At 36.6% G+C, this 20,969-nt stretch overlaps 1 protein-coding gene across 5 annotated transcripts in view; it reads left to right on the forward strand.

Annotated features, from left to right (window-relative positions):
• The window catches only part of DZIP3 (DAZ interacting zinc finger protein 3), a 94,917-nt gene that overhangs the window by 66,619 nt on the left and 7,329 nt on the right, over positions 1-20,969 (forward strand). For all 5 annotated transcript variants that reach the window (XM_012777204.2, XM_012777207.3, XM_076001289.1 and 2 more), the window contains 6 exons: positions 5,719-5,787; positions 8,889-8,985; positions 10,487-10,590; positions 12,617-12,704; positions 14,187-14,288; positions 19,481-19,606. In XM_012777204.2, coding sequence (XP_012632658.1) covers positions 5,719-5,787; positions 8,889-8,985; positions 10,487-10,590; positions 12,617-12,704; positions 14,187-14,288; positions 19,481-19,606 — 586 coding nt within the window. The remainder of the gene's footprint in view (positions 1-5,718; positions 5,788-8,888; positions 8,986-10,486; positions 10,591-12,616; positions 12,705-14,186; positions 14,289-19,480; positions 19,607-20,969) is intronic.

A 20,969-nucleotide genomic window follows, 5' to 3' on the forward strand; every position in this document is an offset into this window, starting at 1 on the left:
TTGAAAGAATCATGTGGTCTTTGTTTTTGCTTCTGTTTATGTGGTGAATTGCATTTATAGATTTACGTATGTTGAACCATCCCTGCATCCCTGGGATGAAGCCCACTTGGTCGTGGTGGATTATTTTTTTGATAAGTGTCTGGATTCGGTTAGCTAAGATTTTGTTGAAAATGTTTGCATCTGTATTCATTAGGGATATTGGTCTGTAGTTTTCTTTTTTTGTTGCATCCTTTCCTAGTTTTGGTATCAGAGTAATATTCGCTTCATAAAAGGTGTCGGGGAGGTTTCCGTTCTTCTCGATGTTGTGGAATAGTTTCTGCAAGATAGGTACTAGTTCTTCTTTGTAAGTGTGGTAAAATTCGGGTGTGAAGCTATCTGGACCGGGACTTTTCTTTTTAGGGAGATTTTTAATTGCTGTTTCCATTTCAGCTGTTGAGATTGGTCTGTTCAGGGAATCTATTTATTCCTGGTTGAGCCTAGGGAGGCTGTGTGTTTCTAGAAATTTGTCCATTTCCTCCACATTTTCCAGTTTGTGTGCATAAAGATTTTTCTAGTATTCATAGATTGTATCTTGTATCTCTTTGGGATCAGTTGTGATATCTCCTTTTTTATTCCTGATGGAGCTTATGAGAGATTTCTCTTTTCTACTTTTCGTTAGCTTAGCCAATGGTGTGTCAATTTTGTTTATTTTTTCAAAAACCAACTTTTTGTTTTATTAATCTCCTGAATAGCATCCCTGTTTTCAATTTCATTTAGTTCTGATTTGATCTTGTTGATTTCACTTCTTCTGCTGGGTTTGGGGTTGGTCTGTTCTTCTTTTTCCAGCTCTTTGAGTCGTTTCATTAGATTGTCTATTTGTGATCTTCTTGTCTTTTGGTTAGAGGCATTTATGGAGATAAACTTTCCTCTCAGAACTGCTTTAGCTGTGTCCCAGAGGAGTTGATAACTTGTCTCTCCATTGTCGTTTTCTTCATGGAATTTTTTTATTTCCGTCTTGATTTCTTCATTTATGAAGTAATCATTTAGTAGGAGATTGTTTAATTTCCACATTTTTGTGTAGAAATGTGAGTTTCTGTTAGGGTTGATTTCTAGTTTTATTCCACTGTGATCTGAGAAGGTACATGGTATGATTTTTATTTTTTTAAATTTCTTGAGATTTTCTTTGTGACCTAGGATATAGTCAATCTTAGAGAATGTCCTGTGAGCTGATGAGAAGAACGTATATTCAGTGGATTTTGGGTAGAATGTTCTGTAAATGTCAGTCAGACCCAATTGTTCTAGAGTTTTGTTTAAGTCCATTATTTCCTTATTAATTTTCTGTTTGGAGGATCTGTCTTGTGCCGTCAGTGGGGTGTTGAAATCTCCGGTGATTATGGAGTTGCTATTAATCCATTTGCTTAGCTCTAGTAAGGTTTGCTTTATGAATCTGGGTGCACCTAAGTTGGGTGCATATATATTTAAAATTGTTATCTCTTCTTGTTGGACTGTGCCCTTCACCATTATATAATGACTCTCTTTGTCTTTCACTACTTTTGTTGGTTTAAAAACTAAATCGTCTGAAATTAGAACTGCCACGCCAGCCTTCTTTTGGCTTCTATTTGCTTGGAATATTGATCTCCACCCTTTTATTTTTAGTCTATATGCATCCTTGCAGGTTAGATGTGTTTCCTGAAGGCAGCATATTCTTGGCCTGTATTTTCTTATCTATTCAGCCAGCCTATTTCTCTTGAGTGGAGAGTTTAAGCCATTCACATTTATTGAGAGAACTGATAGGTAAGGTAGATTACTGATCATTTTGTTGGGTTGGATGTTGTTGCTATGATTTCTGTCTTGAGCCATTGTAATATCTGGCCTTTAATATCTTTGGGTTTTGGTTGTTTTTATATTCGTGGGTTATTATTATGATGTTCCGTGCGTAACGCTGTTTTAAGTACTTCTTGTAGGGCTGGTCTTGTCTTGGTTAATTCTCTAAGCCTCACTTGTCTGAGAATGTTTTTATTTCTCCTTCATATATGAAGCTTAGTTTTGCAAGGAATAATATTCTAGGCTGGGCATTGTTTTGTTTCAAAAGAGTAAGAATGGGGCCCCAGTCTCCCCTTGCTTGTAAAGTCTCATTAGAGAAGTCTGATGTTATTCGAATTGGCTTTCCCTTGTATGTTACTTGCTTCTTTTGTCTTACAGCTCTTAGAAGGGCCTCTTTGGTTGATACTTTGGTCAGTCTGATGACTGCATGTCGTGACATCTTCCCATTTGTGTTGAATCTCCCAGGGGTCCTCTGACCTTCTTGAACTTGTATATCAAGATTTTGAGCAAGGCCTGGGAAATTTTCTTCTATTATATCTTCAAACAGCTTGTCCAACCCTTGAGTGTTGTCTTCTTCCCCTTCTGGTAAGCCTATGACCCTCCCATTAGGTTTCTTCACATAATCCCACAGTTCTTGTAGGCTTTGCTCTTTTCTCTTGTTTCTCTGCTCTATTTCTGTGACTGATTTATTTAATTGGAGGGTGTTATCTTCAAGCTCTGAGATTCTTTCTTCTGTTTGATCTACCCTGTTCTTGAGACTTGCCACTGTATTTTGTAGTTCCTTGAATTGATTCTTCATTTCTAGGAGTTCGGTTATACTTTTCTTCATTGTGTCTATTTCTTTTTCCATATCCTGGAGGCTTTTTGTGGTTTCTTTGTGTTGGTTATTGAGTTGTTGTTGCAGCTGGGTGAGTGTTCTTATGATCCATATACGAAATTCCTCTTCTGTCATATTGGTTGCCTGATTTTGTTTGGTGTCCGTTTCTAGGGGGTTGGTGCTCCTCTTTGGGGGTGTGTTTTCCGTTTGGTTCTTCATATTTCCTGAGTTCTTTCGCTGATTTCTTCCCATGTCGATCAGTTGTTGTTTCTTTCCTTTAGGTTATTGTTTGGGTATTCACACACCTTGTTTAGTTTCTGAGGTGTTAGGTGGTGTCTGTGGGTGAGATTGGACCACTCCCTGTATATTGAGTCAGTGGGTGCCGTGGAAAGGCTGTGCAGGATGCCATCCCTGTCAGTAGGTGGCGTTTGCTTCGAGGAACAGGCTATGCTGTTGATTTTGTGTCCTGTTATCAGCTCTTGTTCTGGGCGGAGCTGGGTTGGGTAAGCCTGCCCTCAGGCCGTTAGCAGGGGGTCAAAGTTCTGTTCTCTGCTTCCAGGAAAAGCTGTCAGGGCGGGGCTGGTATGGTCCCGCTCAGCCAGAAAGTCTGCGTGTGGGGGTGGGGCTGTCTGAGACCCACAGTCTGGAGCGGGCCTGGCTTCTTTCCACCCTCCCCATCTCCGCAGCTACTCCTGGGCCTCTGCCAGCAGGCCAGACCACAAGCCACCAGGCCTCCCTGGACTGTGATGCCGGCGGGGAGGTTCCCTGCACAGGAACGCCACCTGGGCTGGGCGCACGGCCTCCTCCTGGGAGGAGGGTTGCCCTCTAGGATGCTGATCCGCCCCTGGAGGCACACACACCTCAGTAGGCTGTTCACGTATAACCCTTCTGTGCCCCGGGCAATGCTAGCCCTTGGTGCAGGGGATCTGGTCTGCAGGTCTGACCTCTGGGTCCCAGAGTTCAAACTGTATCCCCACCAGGGAGAGGAGTTCTGGTCCCAGTTCACCCACAGGGAGCGCAAGCTAGGTCTATGTCTCTCAGCCTCTGAGTCAGCATCGTTCTCCTGGGAACACCGTGCCAGCAGCACCTGGGAGAGCAGGCGGGTAGGGAGCTCACAGTCTGAGTTCCCCTGAGTCAGCTGTAGGGTCCCAAAAGGGAAGGTCCCGTTCCCTGGAGGTGCCTCCGGCTGGTGGCTGTATTGCCTGTCTGGGCAGCCGCTCGGCGGAGGGGAGGAGGAGGCAATATGGCGCCTGCCGCGCGGCTCGGGTCTGTGCACACGGAGGTGCCCGGAGGAAGTTGGGAACCTGGTGCCACGTCTGCTACAGGCTCACCACTGGCTGGCGGCGGCTGTCTCTGGGCTGGTGTCTGCAGGTGTCTCCACCCGCTGGGGAGCCCACCAGCAGTCCCAAATGCAGGGAAGGGGAAACAGCAAATCCACCTACCCTTGCCGCTGGTCTCCGGGCTGCTCCGGTGGTCTCAGCCTCCAATTCTTCTCCGCAGCCTCCTCCCGTGGAGTCTCCTGGGGTCTCAGGTACCCCTCCTCCGGCCCTCGTCCGCTGTATGCTCGTCTTCTTGCTTCTTTTTTCTGATTTCTGCTAGAATCTGTCTTTTCTGCAGAGACACTCTGTCTGGCAGTGTTTCTCATCCGCCATCTTGCTCCACCCCCCAACCATATCATGTTATACATGAGAAAAATAGGACTGAAAAATTATGACTATCTGGTTTAGGGGTGGGAGGAGGGGCCAAGGGCAATATACATAACCTAAACATTTGTATCCCCATAATATGCTGAAATCAAAAAAAAGTTATGACTATCTGAACATATATAACTTGTTCATATCTGACCTGGATAATAAGAACTATGCCTGCCTTATCTTCTATTATTTAAGAATCCAGATCTTCTGAATTTCTGACTAGTTCTGTCAACTCTTACTGACTAAACTAGAACCGGTAAAAATACTGAAGTAAGGGAACTATACAAAGGAAAAGAACATGTCAATTTTAGAAATATTACTACTTTCTACTCTGTAAACATAGTCCTGTATATTACAGTAACAAAGCTTATATTTCTTATTCACTTGAGAACATGACCTCTTTTGTACAGAAAGAGACCTGGTTTCTTTTCACTACATTCTCAGACCAACAGAACATTGATTATAAGTCTTATAGCTTCTAAGAAGCTTAGAGTAAATGTGAGTAGTTAGTCTCTGATATCTAGAAGTATGTAATACAGTCAACATTGAAGTTATGGTTTCAAAGCTTTATCATTCCAATAATTTATATTAACCCAAACTCTGATTTATCCCAAGAGACTTAAAGAGAAATATACTTTTGCGTAAATCTCTTCATATTGAAGCTAATTATTGGATTTATATAAAATCTTGGTTGTAAAAAGAAATATAGCAGCATGAGGGAGGAACATCAAAAATGGTATCTGAATATATGTCAAAAAGTATTACTTTGCATTTCTCTTAGTAGTTTCTTACATATTAATTTTTAAGTTGATCACAGGTTATGCCTTCTGATTTGTACAAAATTTTTACCCATCCTTTCCATGATTAGGTCATGTGAGTGACTCTCAGGTTATAGTTTTAATGAAAATTCTTGTTTGCACACAGCCTCATTATTTCTGTATTTAAGGTCTGATTTCCTTCAGACCTTAACTCTTTAATAATTTGCATGATTTGAGATATCTCTTGAAAGAATTTAAAAGTTCTCGATCCCACCACAGGCTTAGAAAATCAGAAGATACCATCTGTGTTTTCTAGTGGGAAACTAAAAAGCTTAAAACATTTTTCCAAAGCATTAATCTGGGGATATAGGATAAATACTTCTCTCTTTCTAATTTCTCCCTTTCTAATTTACTTGAGTTAGAACTTAATTCCCCTTTTACAGGAAAGTCAGTAAATCAGACATCAGAAACAAGAAAGATAAATGTCAAAAGGACCAGGTATAAGAGTCAAGTTATTGTTTTCAGGCTCAAGATTCGTGGTGCAAAATGGACATCCCCGGTCCCCTCCTCAGCTACAGGTAGAGCTGTTTTGACTGTGTTAATGAGAAACAGTTTCTGACATTTTATGACTTTCTTATTTGCTTAGATTACAACGTCAAATCCATGCTAAAGATAATGAAATCAAGAACCTTAAAGAGCAACTTTCCATGAAAAGGTACAAACTTAGCTTTTTCTTTGGATGGGTGCACTCTCTCTGAAATTCAATACATTCTGGCAACAGTAGCCATATAATTTATCATTCAAACTGGATTACTTTTGGGCCTGATATTGAACAGTATTGATAGTTGTACTAGGACAATAGTTGTATACTGGAAGTGTCCTAGACATATTGGGAGGTATGGTCACCTTAGCTTTGGCTCTAGAAAACTGCCGAGAGAAATTGTATCAACAAAGTTATGGTAACACAACTAACTATTGCCAGGGGCTAGAGCTTCAGAGTTCTTATTTCCTTCCCCTAATCAATACTACTAAGTATGACTGCTATATGAAACTGGCTAAGTGTTATTCACCTATTTTTACCTGTGGGTAATTTATTTATTTCTTTTTATTATTCATTTTTTATATTTTTGAAATAAAAAATTCACTTTGTTGTCCAGGCTAAAGTATAGTGGGCACAATCATAGCTTGTACAGCCCCAAACTCCTAGGTTCAATTAGTCCTCCTTCCTCAGCCTCCTGAGTAGCTGGGACTCAGGCACATGCCACTACACCTAACTAATCTTTCTATTTTTTTGTAGAGATGGAGTCTCACTCTTGCTCAGGTTGGTCTCGAGCTCTTGAGCTCAAGCAGTCCTCCTGCCTCGGCCTCTCAATGTGCTAGGATTACAGGCGTGAGCCACCATGCCCAGTGGTCATTTTTTTAATAATAGCTTTTTTGAGATCTCTTTCATATAGAGTAAAGTTCACTGTGTTAAAGTATACAATTTATTGTTCTTTTAGTATATTCACAGCGGTATACAACCATCACCACTATTTATTTCCAGAACATTTTTTTCATCCCAAAAAGGAACCTTGTACATTAAAAGTCACTCCGTCTTCCCTCTTTCTGCAGCTTCTGGCAACCACTAAACTATTTTCTCTCTGTTTTTGCCTATTTTGGACATTTCATGTAAATTAAATCATATAATGTGTGGCCTCTGGCGATTAACTTCTTTTACTTAATATTTTCAAAATTCATCCATGTTGTAGTATATATCAATACTCACTCCCTTTTATGGATAAATAATATTCTTTTCTTTGAATATACCACATTTTATTTTTTATCAGTTGATGGACATTGAGTTGTTTCTATTTTTTTTGGCTATTATGAATAATGCTATTATGAATATTTATATACAGATTTTTTGTGAACATATTTTCATATCTCTTGGGCATATACCACAGAATAGAATTGCTGGGTTATCAATAAACTTTGTGTTTAACTTTTGAAGAATTGCCAAACTGTTTTCTAAGTGAATGTACCATATTACTGTCCCACCAACAGTATATGGGGGTTCCAATTTCTCCACATTCTTACCAACACTTGTTAGATTATCTGTCTTTATTTTACCCATTGTATTACTTGTGAAATTATCACTGCGGTTTTGATTTGCATTTTCCCATTAATTATGTTGAGCATCTTTTCACGTGCCTATTGGAGAAATGTCTATTCAAATCCCTTGCCCATTTTAAAAATTGAATTGTCTTTTTATTGTTGAGTTTTAAGAGTTCTTTTTATGTATTGAATACAAATTCCTTATCAGATACATGATTGGAAAATGTTTTCTTCCATTCTGTGGGTTGTCTTTTCACTTTCTTGATGATGTCATTTAAAGCACTAAGGTTTTTAATTTTGATAAAGTCTAATTTATTTTTTTCTTGTAGGCAAATTTTGCACAATATCTAATTAATTCCTATCTGCTTGAATATTTTGTGATTTTCTTCCCCTCAAAAAAATTCTGGCCTTAATGGTATTTAACAATATATGTTATCAATTGTCTCATCAATGTTTATCAGGTCCTCAAGCATCCAGGTGTTTCTAATAATAAAACACTGAGGATGGCTTTAGTGACAGTCCCTTCTATAATGTTCTATTTTCAATTAATTGTTTTCATTAAAGACAAAATTTGTTTTGTATTCTGTAGAATTTTGGGACTCAAGTGTAGGAAGATGAGATGGATTAGGAAAAAAAAAGAAACCTCATAGGTAGCCATTTTACATAAACAATGTCCTTACCATCATCTCCTTTCTTACCTCTCAAGGTATAGGATTTACTTTCATTCTAAGGTGTTGAATGTGAGCAGTGAAATAACCAGTAAAGTATTTTAATGCAGTGACTTCACTTTATGACAGAGATAATAAAAACCTATGTGATTGCTATTTTTGGGATACAAAGAAACTTATAGAAACTTTGTTATGTAAAGTGTATTAATAATGATAATAGCTAACATTTATTTAGTACTTATGTGCCATACACAAAGTGTTTTATGTATATTATCTGAATGAATTTTCATAACAGCTCTTTGAGGTAAGCAATATAATTTTCTCCATTTTTATGTGTGAGGAAACTGAGGTATATAAAAATTAACTTGTTATCATAATTTTTGGACTGCTATAATAAAATACCAATTACTGAGTGGCTTATAAACAACAGAAATGTATTTCTCTTCTGGTTCTGGAGGCTGGGAAGTCCAAGATCAAGGTGCCAATAGATTCAATGTCTGGTGAGGATCTGCTTCCTCATAGATTACCATCTCACTGTAACCTCACATGGCAGGGGTGGAGGGTGGCAGAAGCAAGGGAACTCTCAGGCCTCTTTTATAAGAGCACTCATTCCATTCATAAGGATTCTACCCTCATGACTAATCATCTCCCAATGGCACTGCCTCCTAATACCAGCACCTTGGAGCTTAGTATTTCAACACATGAATTTTTAGTGGGACACAAATATTCAGTCATTTGTACTTGCCCAATGTTTTACATTTAATAAGTTGTGGAGCTAAGATTCATCCTCAGACAACTTGATTTCAGAGCCAAGTTTTAAATTATAACCTCTATCCCAACAACTTTAGGGCTTATGCATTCTTGATAGTAAAGAATAATAGTAGGGTGGATCAATGTCTTCTCTTATTTTATGTGCTATATACTTTTCCAAAAAATAATTTCCTACTAATTGTATAACATATCTTTTTTCCTCCTGAAAAAGGTTGTCCTTGCTATAATATTGCTGACTCTTTTTTTTTTTTATTGCTGACTCTTTAACGATCATATATTTCAGATCTCAGTGGGAAATGGAGAAACATAATCTGGAAAGTACAATGAAAACATATGTAAGCAAACTGAATGCAGAAACTAGCAGAGCTTTAACAGCTGAGGTAAATAAAAGGGGGGGTGAGGAGATGGGCATGGAGTGAGAGGGGGAAGTTTTATTTTATACTAATAATACTAAAGAATTTTTAAAAGATGGTTTTTGAATAAACAGAAATAAGACATCTTAGGTCCAGCCAGGAAAACATAGCTCAAAGTCTTGTGCTTTTTTTGACTAATTGGCATATTGTGCATGAAAGTACTTCAGTATTGATGACCTTGTGTTGTTTTACTCTGGTGACTCTAAGAAATTGGTATGTTGCAGTAGCTACAGCAAATACAGACATCTTGGGAAAATTCTCATGAAACCGGGTCACTAAGCAGAACTTCTAAGAGTAACATTTTACTGCTGCCATAGTATCTTCTTTGTCTACTCCGTCCTATACAGATCTTCCAAAAATGCATACACATCATATACCCCAATGTCAAAAATCAACTTAGTGTCTAAATTGTGCAGATTCTCATAGTCACCCAATTTCTTCTAAGTTATTCTAGAATACCACAGCTGGGGTCTCTCAAAAGAAATATGATTGTATGTGTGTATGTAATTTTTGTTAATAGATAACCAAACTTGATAATACAGTAAGATTAACATTTTTAGAGAGCTTGCTGACATTAAAAGCATTACAAACCCTCCCACTTCTGTCATGGGTAAGCTCTATTCCCTAGCAGAGTACTTGGCATCCCAGAATTCAACAACCAAGGAATCAAGGACCAAGGATCAAAAATCCATGAAGAATAGTGTTGGGGCAATAGCTTTAAAAAGAGAAAAAGTTCATATTACCTTCAAAGATCAATTTTGTGTACTTTGTTTTTCACTGTTTTTGGTCAAAAGGCCTCTTTCTGCTTCCATTAATTTTAGGCAGGAAGAACTTTCTAATACTTAATGTTGTCCAAGAGTATATTTTTAGTCAATATTGAGTAGTAATAAATAACAGAGGCTACATGATTGTGCATCAGTAGTGATGTGGAAAGGCAACCTATTATGGGAGAGATGTTGGACAAGATGATCTCCAAGGCCCATTGGACTGTATGTCTCCATATGATCTGATTATTTTATTACCTTTTCAGCAGTGAAAAAAAAATTGCAAGACTTCTTTTGAGTGTTCTCAAATTTTGCTGCATGTTAGAGTTACCTGAGAGCCTTAAAAAATCCCAATGCCCAGGCTAAATCCAGTATCAATGAAATTAGAATCTCTGGGAGCAAGGCATCATTTTTTTAAAGTTTGTAAGGTGATTCCAGTATGAGTGTAAGCTTGAAAAGTAATGTTCTAGAATGTTTACCAACCCAGGAACCATTGAAGATGGAAATTAGAATTGTAGACATACATTGATCAAAATAGCTTTGTAAAGCCCAGGTACTGTTGGAAGAAATTGAAAATGTAAAAGCCCAGGTACTGTTGGAAGAAATTGAAAATAGCTTAAAATTTACTTGAGATGATTGAGAAGAGAATGTTCATTTATAAGAAGGACACATTCAATATTTCTCTTTCTCTCAAAAATCCATAGGTGTACTTTTTACAGTGTCGTAGAGATTTTGGTTTGCTTCATCTAGAGCAGACTGAAAAGGAGTGTCTCAGTCAGCTTGCCAGGGTGACTCACATGGCAGCAAGGTAATCTTTCCCTCTTTCTTAATGCATCTTGATCTTAGAGATATTCGCAAGTATCTCCAAGGTGTCTCACATATCTGTGATGTGTTTTACACATATGACATCAGAGTCTTTGGTGTAAAGAAGCTCTTGTTTTTTTTAAACCTCAAAAGTCATTTAGTTACTTTGATGCTTATACTTTGTTGCCTGTGCCAGAGCACTGAGAAGTTTACTGAGTGCAGTAATAGCTGCTGAAAGATTTTTCCTTTCCTCTATGGCGAAGTAGATCAAAAGTATCAGTCAGAGAAATGCATGTAGACCAGATATTTACAAAATAAGGTGGATTCTAATTGGAAGACTTTTTTTCTAATTGTTTTTCCTTCTAAGGCTTAATTTTAAATACCTTTGGAATGCATTGAGTAAAAAATCAGTATTAACACCTAAAATCAGATGTTCGAGACAGTTTTCAGCTGTGCTTTTATGATAATTATAGAGTATTTTCAATATTGGACAGGTTGCATAAAATTCTCCTTAAATTTATAATCTTATAGGGTATACATTCAAACTTCCGGAATTAATTAAATTAGAATCTCTGGGACTAAGACATCATCACTTTTTTAAATGATTATTATTTTAATGATCACCATTGTTCTTTAATTCTGAAGAATCATAGTCTCTGATGTTTAGTAAGATTCTCAGATTGTACAGATACGCTTTCAGGTCAGGGAAGTACTGTTGTAAGTAATCAGTCTATCTTTGCTTGCTAGGAGAAAGGGTGCTCCATAAATTAGAATATTATGAAGCCTCTTTATATGAGATGATACTAGCTTATAACTTGTCTATCTCTTGTAAAACTGTTGGGCTGGGTGATACTACAGTGGGGATGTTATAACATATAGAACCTTTTGAAAGACTGTGTGAAATCTCTCCTTTAGAGATGTAGACCCTAAAGAACTCAAAGTTCTTCCTACTTTAAACAATTTGGTGGGCATGGGTTGGTAGAGCTGCTGTGTTTATGCAGTTTATGCACTTCACAAAGGCTGCAACTTCATTCATTCACACAGAAAAGGTACTTCTAATTTTCCCTACCAGAGGCAATTTGTTTTTCTAATTTTCAAAGGAACTACATAAGCCAACCATGGATCTGTGATGTCAGGGTTAATATGTAGATAGTCCAAAACGTGCTACCAAGATGGGTCAATATTTCTGAGAATGCCCTTGCATTAGATAACTAAGGCAAATCTCTGTTTGGCCTTCTCTGCTTACCTACTACATTGGAATTATTCCTGTACAAAAATTTTATAATATGTCTTAAAAAAGTATTGCCAAGATAGGAAAAACTTGGAGTTCTACAAGCATAAATTATATTTGCTCTTGATAAAAAGAATTCTTATATATTACTAGTTTTTGTTTTTAATTTTTAATAACAAGCCCTTCAGTACATCTTTGTGTCCATTTGAGGTAATTGCTGGTGATGCGGTAATTTTGTTGTTTTATGTTATATACATGTATGCTAGAACAGGGATCCCCAGCCTTTTTGGTACCAGGACCGGTTTCATGGAAGATAATTTTCCACAGACGGGGGCCTGTGAGGGGGATGGTTTCAAGATGATTCAAGCACATTACATTTGTTGTGCAGTCAAACCTCTCTACTAATGATAATCTGTATTTGCAGCTGCTCCCCAGCCCTAGTATCACCACCTCAGATCATTAGGCATTAGATTTTCATAATGAGCAGGCAACCCAGATCCCTTGCATATGCAGTTTACAGCAGGGTTCAGACTCCTATGAGAATCTAATATCAGCCACCCCTGATCTGACAGAAGGTGGAGCTCAGGTGGTGATGCAAGTGATGGGGAGTGGCTGTAAATGCAGTTGAAGCTTCACTCACTCACCTGCTGTTCACTTCCTGCTGTGCATCCATGTTCCTAACATGTCCATGGCTGGGGGGTTGGGGACCACAGTGCTAGAAAACATAATGGAATTTTTGAAAACCTAAGTGTTACATAAAAAGAAAGTGCTTTCTCTTTTGTCTCCTTTTCTACATCAGCAACCTAGAATCACTTCAGTTAAAGGCTGCGGTAGATAGTTGGAATGCCATTGTGACAGATGTTAGAAACAAGATTGCATTCCTCAGGGTAAGTGCTGAAGTACATTTAGAGTAAATTGGCTGGATGTTATGGATGATATAAAGTTAGAAGACATCTAACTTTAAAAACAATTAATAGAGAAATTTAAGAAAGAATATGTTTTTTTCTTTCAGTAATTAAAATTTATTTCTTCAATTTGAGATTAATTACTTCCATGTAGTTGATTGTAAATATCATCCTAAACTCATGCATGTAGTCTTGTAGATCCCTTAGTCCAGGAAATGATAAACTCGAAAATTGTGCCTCGCACCTAGTTTTCTTAAAATGTCAAAGCTTACTCTGCCCCAAAGCTAAATGTCTTGACTTGGTCTGAGTAATAGTGCATTTACAGAATTAAAAGGAAGATCAAGAAGGCCTGTATTAGTTCTTAATCTTAACTTTTACATAATTATTACATAATGAAAATAGTAAATTCTTAATTATTGATTTGATAGAATTAGGACCATGCTAAAGATAATCTAAAGAGATAACCCACTGAATATTTATTAATTTGGTTTTAGAATCTTTTTATATTTATATATTAAGGTTGATATATAATATTGATTTGTGATTTCATAACACTACCAGCAAAAAAACAATGATGTTTTATTTGTAAAGTGCTGCCTAAAATAACTGTAGACTTCTCCAGCTACTTCCTTAGTAGTTTTAACTGTTTCTCTTCAGACTCTTACTCAGCCTTTAGTGATGCTTAGCATTTCTGTTTGGTTTATTCAAAGTTTGGGCCTCAAAAGAGCTGCCCCTTACTCTGTATCCTTGTTTTCTTCCAAGCACATGTCCTCTATGTGGAAGTTTTTTTAAATGTTTTGTTTTATAAGACTTTATTTTTCAGTTCTTGTGTGTTTGTTTACAAAATAATATGATAAAGCAAAATAGGGACAATGCCAAAATGTGTTGAAAGCATGTTGTTAAGCTTTCAGGATTGGAGTATCATTTTTGGCAAAATGCAAGAAAATGAAATATATATATGGAGCTAGAACAAGCTACAGGTATAGCTTTTGAGATAAATAAATGTAGATATTTAATAATTCTCTAAAATTTTTTCCTTCAGTTTTTAAAATTAATGTAAGTAGTTCATCTCTTTGTTACAAATACATTTTCTTTTCTCTATTTATTAGCCAGTGTATTATTTATATCTTCTTGAATCTTTAGACTTTTTTTACTTTGTAACAGTGGTTTCTATTTTAGAGCTGAAAATTATGGAAACACTTGGGAGATTATCGCAAGGATCTGTAAATTGTGTGTCTGTGTTTCTTGTCAATCAACATTTAAAAAAATACAGCTATTTACTTGTGGAGATGGTGGTCTATATAATTGTTTTTATTTCAGAAGCTTTTTTTAAATATTATTTCTGACCATAGCTTGGGAACTACTATTCTATATTGTATCATTAAAAACTACATCAAGTATTCCCATATGTTGTTTCTTTAAAGTTGATTGTGCCCTAAAATATTTTTACTCTTCCTCTACCAGACACAGTACAATGAACAAATCAACAAGGTAAAGCAAGGGTTTGCGTTGAGTACCTTGCCTCCAGTTCAGCTTCCCCCACCACCACCCAGTCCTGAGATACTGGTAAGAAATATGACATTCTGAAAAATTGCCATCTTCATTTTGACAAAATTGTTAGGGCTATAAAACACTGAACACACACATGTTTAGTGTGCGTTCAAAATGGAATAGGCACATTATCAGTTGTAATTATGACTATACCTGCTAGTCACCAGATGATATAATTAGTTGGCCGGCTCAGCTGAGGCCTAGATAGTAGATTGTATCACTGGGTATTAGTGATACATTACATGTCTATAGAGTAATATTCTCTCATTTATCCCATCAGTCTCTCCTACATCATGGAAGATAACTGGTGAATACTCAGAATTCCCAGTGCCCTCATGTTACCACTAGATGACTGAAGCATTTTGGCATTATACCCTGGAAGGCTGGACTTCACTCCTCCTCACTTCTACTTTAGACTTTCTTTTCCTTAAGTTTTATATTATATTCTGCCTTCAACAGCAAGGACAGCTTCCACTTAATACCCCTTCTCTGCTTGTTGTTAGGGGCCAGTGGATCTTAATCAGATAAACTAATCTCTATACTATACTATTTATGTTACCCTTCTGGGAAACATAGTACCCTAACCCAGTAAAATCACACAGCTTTCCAAAAGACCTTTTAAGAGGGTATCATTAGGTGATAGTTTTATTATCATAACAGATCTGGGGCTAGGAAGAGAAGAAAAGTGTAAGATATTTGGGGGCAGATGACTTTTGATATTAGGACTCCTGCTTGTAGTAGAGCTCTGAAAATGTTATTTCTACTCATGGTTGAATATAACAAAGAACTTAAAAATTATATGAATTAGATGGAGTTAATGCTGTGTATTTCAAAGCAGAATCTATAGCTAAAAGAATTTATATATTATACACTATGGGCTATAGCTTAGAATGATACTGTTGCCTTTTATATTTTTGGTCAATTCAGTTTCTATAGGAGCACTGTTTTATGAACATTATTATTCTAGGCTTGGATCATCATCTTACCCAACCACCCTGATAAGACACATGTTAAGTAGCTGACAGAGAAATCCCTGCAGTAATACGTATTTTTGGTAGGATGTCTAAATATCTGGACCTTCTGCCCATATTCAAAATAATGCCCTTAGATTGTAGTTAAACTCTCCCATTATTCTAAATACAATATTGCTCCAGAGACTGTGAAACTAGATACAGAGTTGTTCTTTGGAGTTTCCCAGAACCAGACCCGCATAAGTCTTGGTTGTCTGTTACCAATTATACTCCATAACTGACAAACATAGTCAAACCTTGACCTCCAGATCTTCTAGATTAGCGGTCCCCAACCTTTTTGGCACCAGGGACCGTTTTCATTGAAGACAGTTTTTCCATAGACGGGGGAAGGAGGATAGTTTTGAGATGATTCAAGCGCATTACATTTATTGTGCACTTAAAACTCACTGCTAATGATACTGTATTTGTAGCTGCTTCCCAGTGCTAGCATCACCAGCTCAGCTCCACCTCAGATCATCAGGCATTAGACTTTCACAAGGGGTGTGCAACCTAGATCCCTCACATGTGCAGTTTACAGTAGGGTTTGTGCTCCTATGAGAATTTAATGCCACCACTGATCTGACAGGAAGCAGTACTCAGATGGTGATGTGAGCAATGGGGAGCAGCTGTGAATATAGATGAAGCTTTGCTTGCCCTCCCACCACTCACCTCTACTGTGTAGCCCAATTCCTAATAGGCACAGACCTGTATTAATCTGCAACCTGGGGAGGGGCACTGCAGCTCTAGACCTTTAATTCCTTTGCAGACTTTCTCATGTCTGATGTGGCTTACCCAGGTTTAGTTAAGCACAAAAACCTACTGGCATTTAAGCTGTATGGTAATTCATCCTTTGCATCCTTTGCTAACAGCCTGAGGGGTACACATGTATCTTTTGTGTTTCCTAACCAGAGTCACTGCTGTGCTTGATCAGCACAGCAGTTAAAGTGCAAGTATTAGTGACCATGAAGCTTTAGAAGAGAGAGATTGAGGGGGAAAAAAATAGCTAGAAATGTTACAGTGCTATTGGTTATAATTTGAGGTGGTGTTATACAGTAGAAGTACCCTAGAGAGGTCTGGGTTCAGATGTTAACTTTTTGAAGAACTATATTGGTTTGGGAAAATCAGCTGTTTTGGACTTTGATTTTCCCATGATTAAATTAGGAAATTGTACTAGATGATTTGATCACTAAAGTCTCATCTATCTCTGAGATTCAAGCATTCTAAGGAGTGATCACCAGACTTAAAATGTACAGTAGTCCATCTTGAGAAATCTACCATAATGTGGACCATTCCCAGTGTAACCCAGTAATTTTACATGTTTCGTTATATCTTATTTTTGTACCCTGGCTATTTAATTCTCAAAGAAGTGTTAAAAAGATCATTCACAATGATCAGGTGGGATTTATTTCAGGGATGTAAGGGTGGTTTAACATACACAAATTAGTATATATGGTGCACCGCATCAACACAAAGAAGGATGAAAACCATATGATCATTTCAAAAGATGCAGAAAATGTTTGACAAAATTCAACATTGCTTCATGATAAAAACTGCCAACAAATTAGGTATAGAAGGTATATACCTCAACACAATAAGGCCATATATGACAAATAGTTGAAGGCTTTTCCATTAAGATCTAGAACAAGTCAAGGATGCCCACTTATATGCAGTATAGTATTGGAAGCCCTAGCCGGAGTAGTTAGGCAAGAGAAAGAAATAAAAGGCATCTAGATTGGAAAAGAGGAAGTCATATTGTCCCAGTTTGCAGACAACATGATCTTACATATAGAAAATCCCAAAGATTCCACCAAAAAACTCCTGGAACTAATACATGAATTCTGTAAAGTTGCAAAATACAAAGTTGACATATAAAAACTAGTAGCATTTCTGTATGCTAATAGTGAACTCAAGAAAACAATCCCATATACAATAGCTACCAAAAAGAAATACCTGAAACTAAATTTAACCAAGGAGTTAAAAGATCACTGTATTGTTTAAACTATAAAATACTGATGAAAGAAATTGAGAAGAACACATATAAATGAAAAGATATCCCATGGTCATGGATGGGAAGAATTCAGGGAAATGCAAATAAAAACCACAGTGAGATATCACCTCACTTCAGTTAGAATGACTACTATTAAAGTGACAAAACATATCAAATGTTAGCAAAGATGTAGAGAAAAGGGAGCCCTCATACACTGTTGGTGGGAATGTAATTTAATATAGCTATTATTGAAAACAGTATAACAGTTCCTAAAATAATTAAAAATAGAGCTACCATGTGATCCAACAATTTCACTACTGATATATATACAAAGGAAATGAACTTAATATCTTAAAGAGATATCTGCATTCCTGTGTTCATTGCAGCATTATTCACAATTGCTGAGATATGAAAACAACCTAAGTCTCCATAAAGATTGAATAGATAAAGAAAATGTGACATAAATATACAATGGAATACTATGCAGCCATAAAAAATGAAATCCTGTCATTTGCAATAACATGATAAGCCTGGAGGATATTATGTTATGTGAAATAAGCCAGGCACAGAAAGACAAATACTGCATGATCTGACTCATATGTGGAGTCTAAAAAAGGTTGATCTTATAGAACAAATGAATAGAACACTATTTACCAAGACTGAGAAGGGTAGAGAGAAGGGAGAGAGGTTGGTCTTTGGGCACAAAGTTACAATTAGAAGTAAGAATAAGTTCTGGTGTTCTGTTGCATAGTAGGGTGACTATAGGTAACAATAAGGTATTATATAGATATCAAAATAGCTAGAAGAGCATATTCCAACAACAAAGAAATAATAAATGTTTGAGTTGATGGATATGTTAATTACCCTTATTTGATCATTATACAATGTATACATGTATCAAAATATCACATTATACTCCATAAATATGTACAATTATTATGTGTCAATTAAAAGTAGAAATTTAAAAAGTGTTAAGTAATAGTTCTCAGAGGGCAGGCTGTTGACTCAGTACCCACCATTTATTTAATCTTTAAAAACTTTACATTATAAAAACTTGAAACATATATAAAAATAGTGTAATCAACCTCTACAAACCTGAGTCACTTCAATATTATCAACATTTTTTCAGTCTTGATTTATATTATCCCCTTCTTCCTCTCTACCTGAATATGTTAAAGCAAACCCCAGATATCATGTAATTGTATCTATTTTTACTTTAGGATATATCCTAAAAGATGAGAAACTCTTATTAGATATAGTCATAACACCATTATCTTACCTAAGAAAATTATAAGTACTTATAATATCTAAAATATAGTTAAAATTTGTATTTCCCCAGTTGTCTCAAAATGTCTTTTTTCTTGCCTAGAAGGAATATAATGTCTCTTCTTGAGTGATGTTAAGAATCAAATGTCAACCCAATCCATCCATTATAAAAGTTCCCCATTTATTTTTCAAATGGTAATTTTAGGATTGTCATTTAGAGCTATGTTGATATTGTTCATGTTTGTACTTAGATTGTTATTGAACTGCTTTATGTCAGGCCTGGCACATGGTATGTGTTCAGTAAATCTGTCCTCTTCTGTACTTCAGTCAACAAGGTATTTTTCCTATCCATAGGTGCTAATGAGGTCTAGTTATCCACAACCCCCTGGGAAGTACAATAACACCAACAAGTATATCTATAAGTCACTGTAGGAGAGTTTATCCCTAAGGTCTATCCCACTTCATCCTTCTACTTTCTTGGAGCTAAACATGAAGTTGAAATTTCATCAAGTGGTGTCTCCAGTACATAATAAAGAAATATTTTCTATGGATAACTTTGAGTTCTTTTGTGAAATTTCTGAGTATCAGTAGTGTTCACCAACATAGACAGCAGTCACTGAGAATCCCATTTGCATAGTTCTATATTGTTACAGTTGGGAGGGTTGGGAGGCAACATAAAAAGATTACCCCACCTAACCCTCTCATTTTATAGATTAGGAGCTTGTCATCCAAGGTTGCCCAGCTAGGTAGAGAAAAGTGGGACTTTATAGAATGCATTTTTTTACTCTTTTGTAATGCTCTTTCTGGTATATTGATATTGCTCTTTACTTTTTAAGATATTCATACATTTACCTAATGTTCTGATATACATTTAGATCATTGCTTATGTAAATACATAAATGTGTATGGGTTTTTTGTTTTAACTTTTTACTTTTTCTATTTAGATGCAGCAGTTCTTGGGAAGACCCCTTGTGAAAGAATCTTTCTTTAGACCCATACTTACTGTTCCTCAAATGCCTACAGTTTGCCCTGGAGTCATTTCTGCACCTGGCCAACCTAGAGGCCCCCTGGTAAGAACCTTTTTCAATGAAAAAGACATGAGCTAATTTTTTATCACTATAGTGGGCTTCCTGAATGAATATCTTCTCTTTATTCATTTATTTGGTATGGATAATGATGAGTGATGGTAGTGATGATGATAATTGAATAAATACTTCCCATGAAGCATTTTGCTAAGGGTATTACATATATTATTTAACTGATATTAGCATAGTTTGGGGATACAGAGATAAATATATTTCTATACTAGAGAGTCTTTTAAATTACAGCTTTGCTTTATAACAGGCAACGATGCAGAGTAACTTGATATTTTTTAATAGATTACTTTTAGCATGGTTATGGGAAAATTGAAAAGCAAAGAAGCCAAGTCACAACAAACTAAATGATACCACAAAGCTAAAGAAAAATTTTATTTACACATACACACACGCGCACGCACACATAGGACAGTGTTTCAACTATATCTATAAATAGACAATATAAATAGCATCATCTTGGAACATATACTGTAAAATTATAAATCTTCCCACCTACAGATAGCTAGATAAGCTTTATCCAAACCTGAAGAAATAAAGAAATTTAAAATTAAATAGAATTATTGGTTGTAATTTTGGCTAAGATAAACTTTTGTTAAAAGAAAAATCTTAGCCGGGCGTGGTGGCTCACGCCTGTAATCCTAGCTCTCTGGGAGGCTGAGGCTGGCGGATTGCTCAAGGTCAGGAGTTCAAAACCAGCCTGAGCAAGAGCGAAACCCCGTCTCTACTATAAATAGAAAGAAACTAATTGGCCAACTGATATGTATATAAAAAATTAGCCGGGCATGGTGGCGCATGCCTGTAGTCCCAGCTACTCGGGAGGCTGAGGCAGAAGGATCGCTCGAGCCCAGGAGTTTGAGGTTGCTGTGAGCTAGGCTGACGCCACGGCACTCACTCTAGCCTGGACAACAAAGCGAGACTCTGTCTCAAAAAAAAAAAAAAAGAAAAATCTTCTTCCAAATAGTGATGTTAGATATAATTAATGTAAAATTCTCTAATCTTGACTTTCCTATGAGTACATCTAAGCCCACTTAATTGTTTCTCTTCCTTTTTTATAGTCATATCAGATGGACTCTGCTCATTTTTGTACATTCTACCCATCTACAAACAAATATGTATAAAGGCCTTAACTTTTTAAATAAGTACTATATCTTTTTTCACCATGATATTATAGGTTACTTATGCATTTTACTTGTCTATTATTCTATAAGGAACTATAAAACATTAAAATACCTAATATTCTAATAAAATTACTTTCTGATTACTCAGAGAAAGCTTAATATTGAGGAAAATTCAGATTTCTGGGCAGTATTCTGTTCCTCTCACTTATTAGGCTTTG

This window comes from Microcebus murinus, chromosome 1 (assembly GCF_040939455.1).
Source record: "Microcebus murinus isolate Inina chromosome 1, M.murinus_Inina_mat1.0, whole genome shotgun sequence".
Lineage (NCBI taxonomy): Eukaryota > Metazoa > Chordata > Mammalia > Primates > Cheirogaleidae > Microcebus > Microcebus murinus.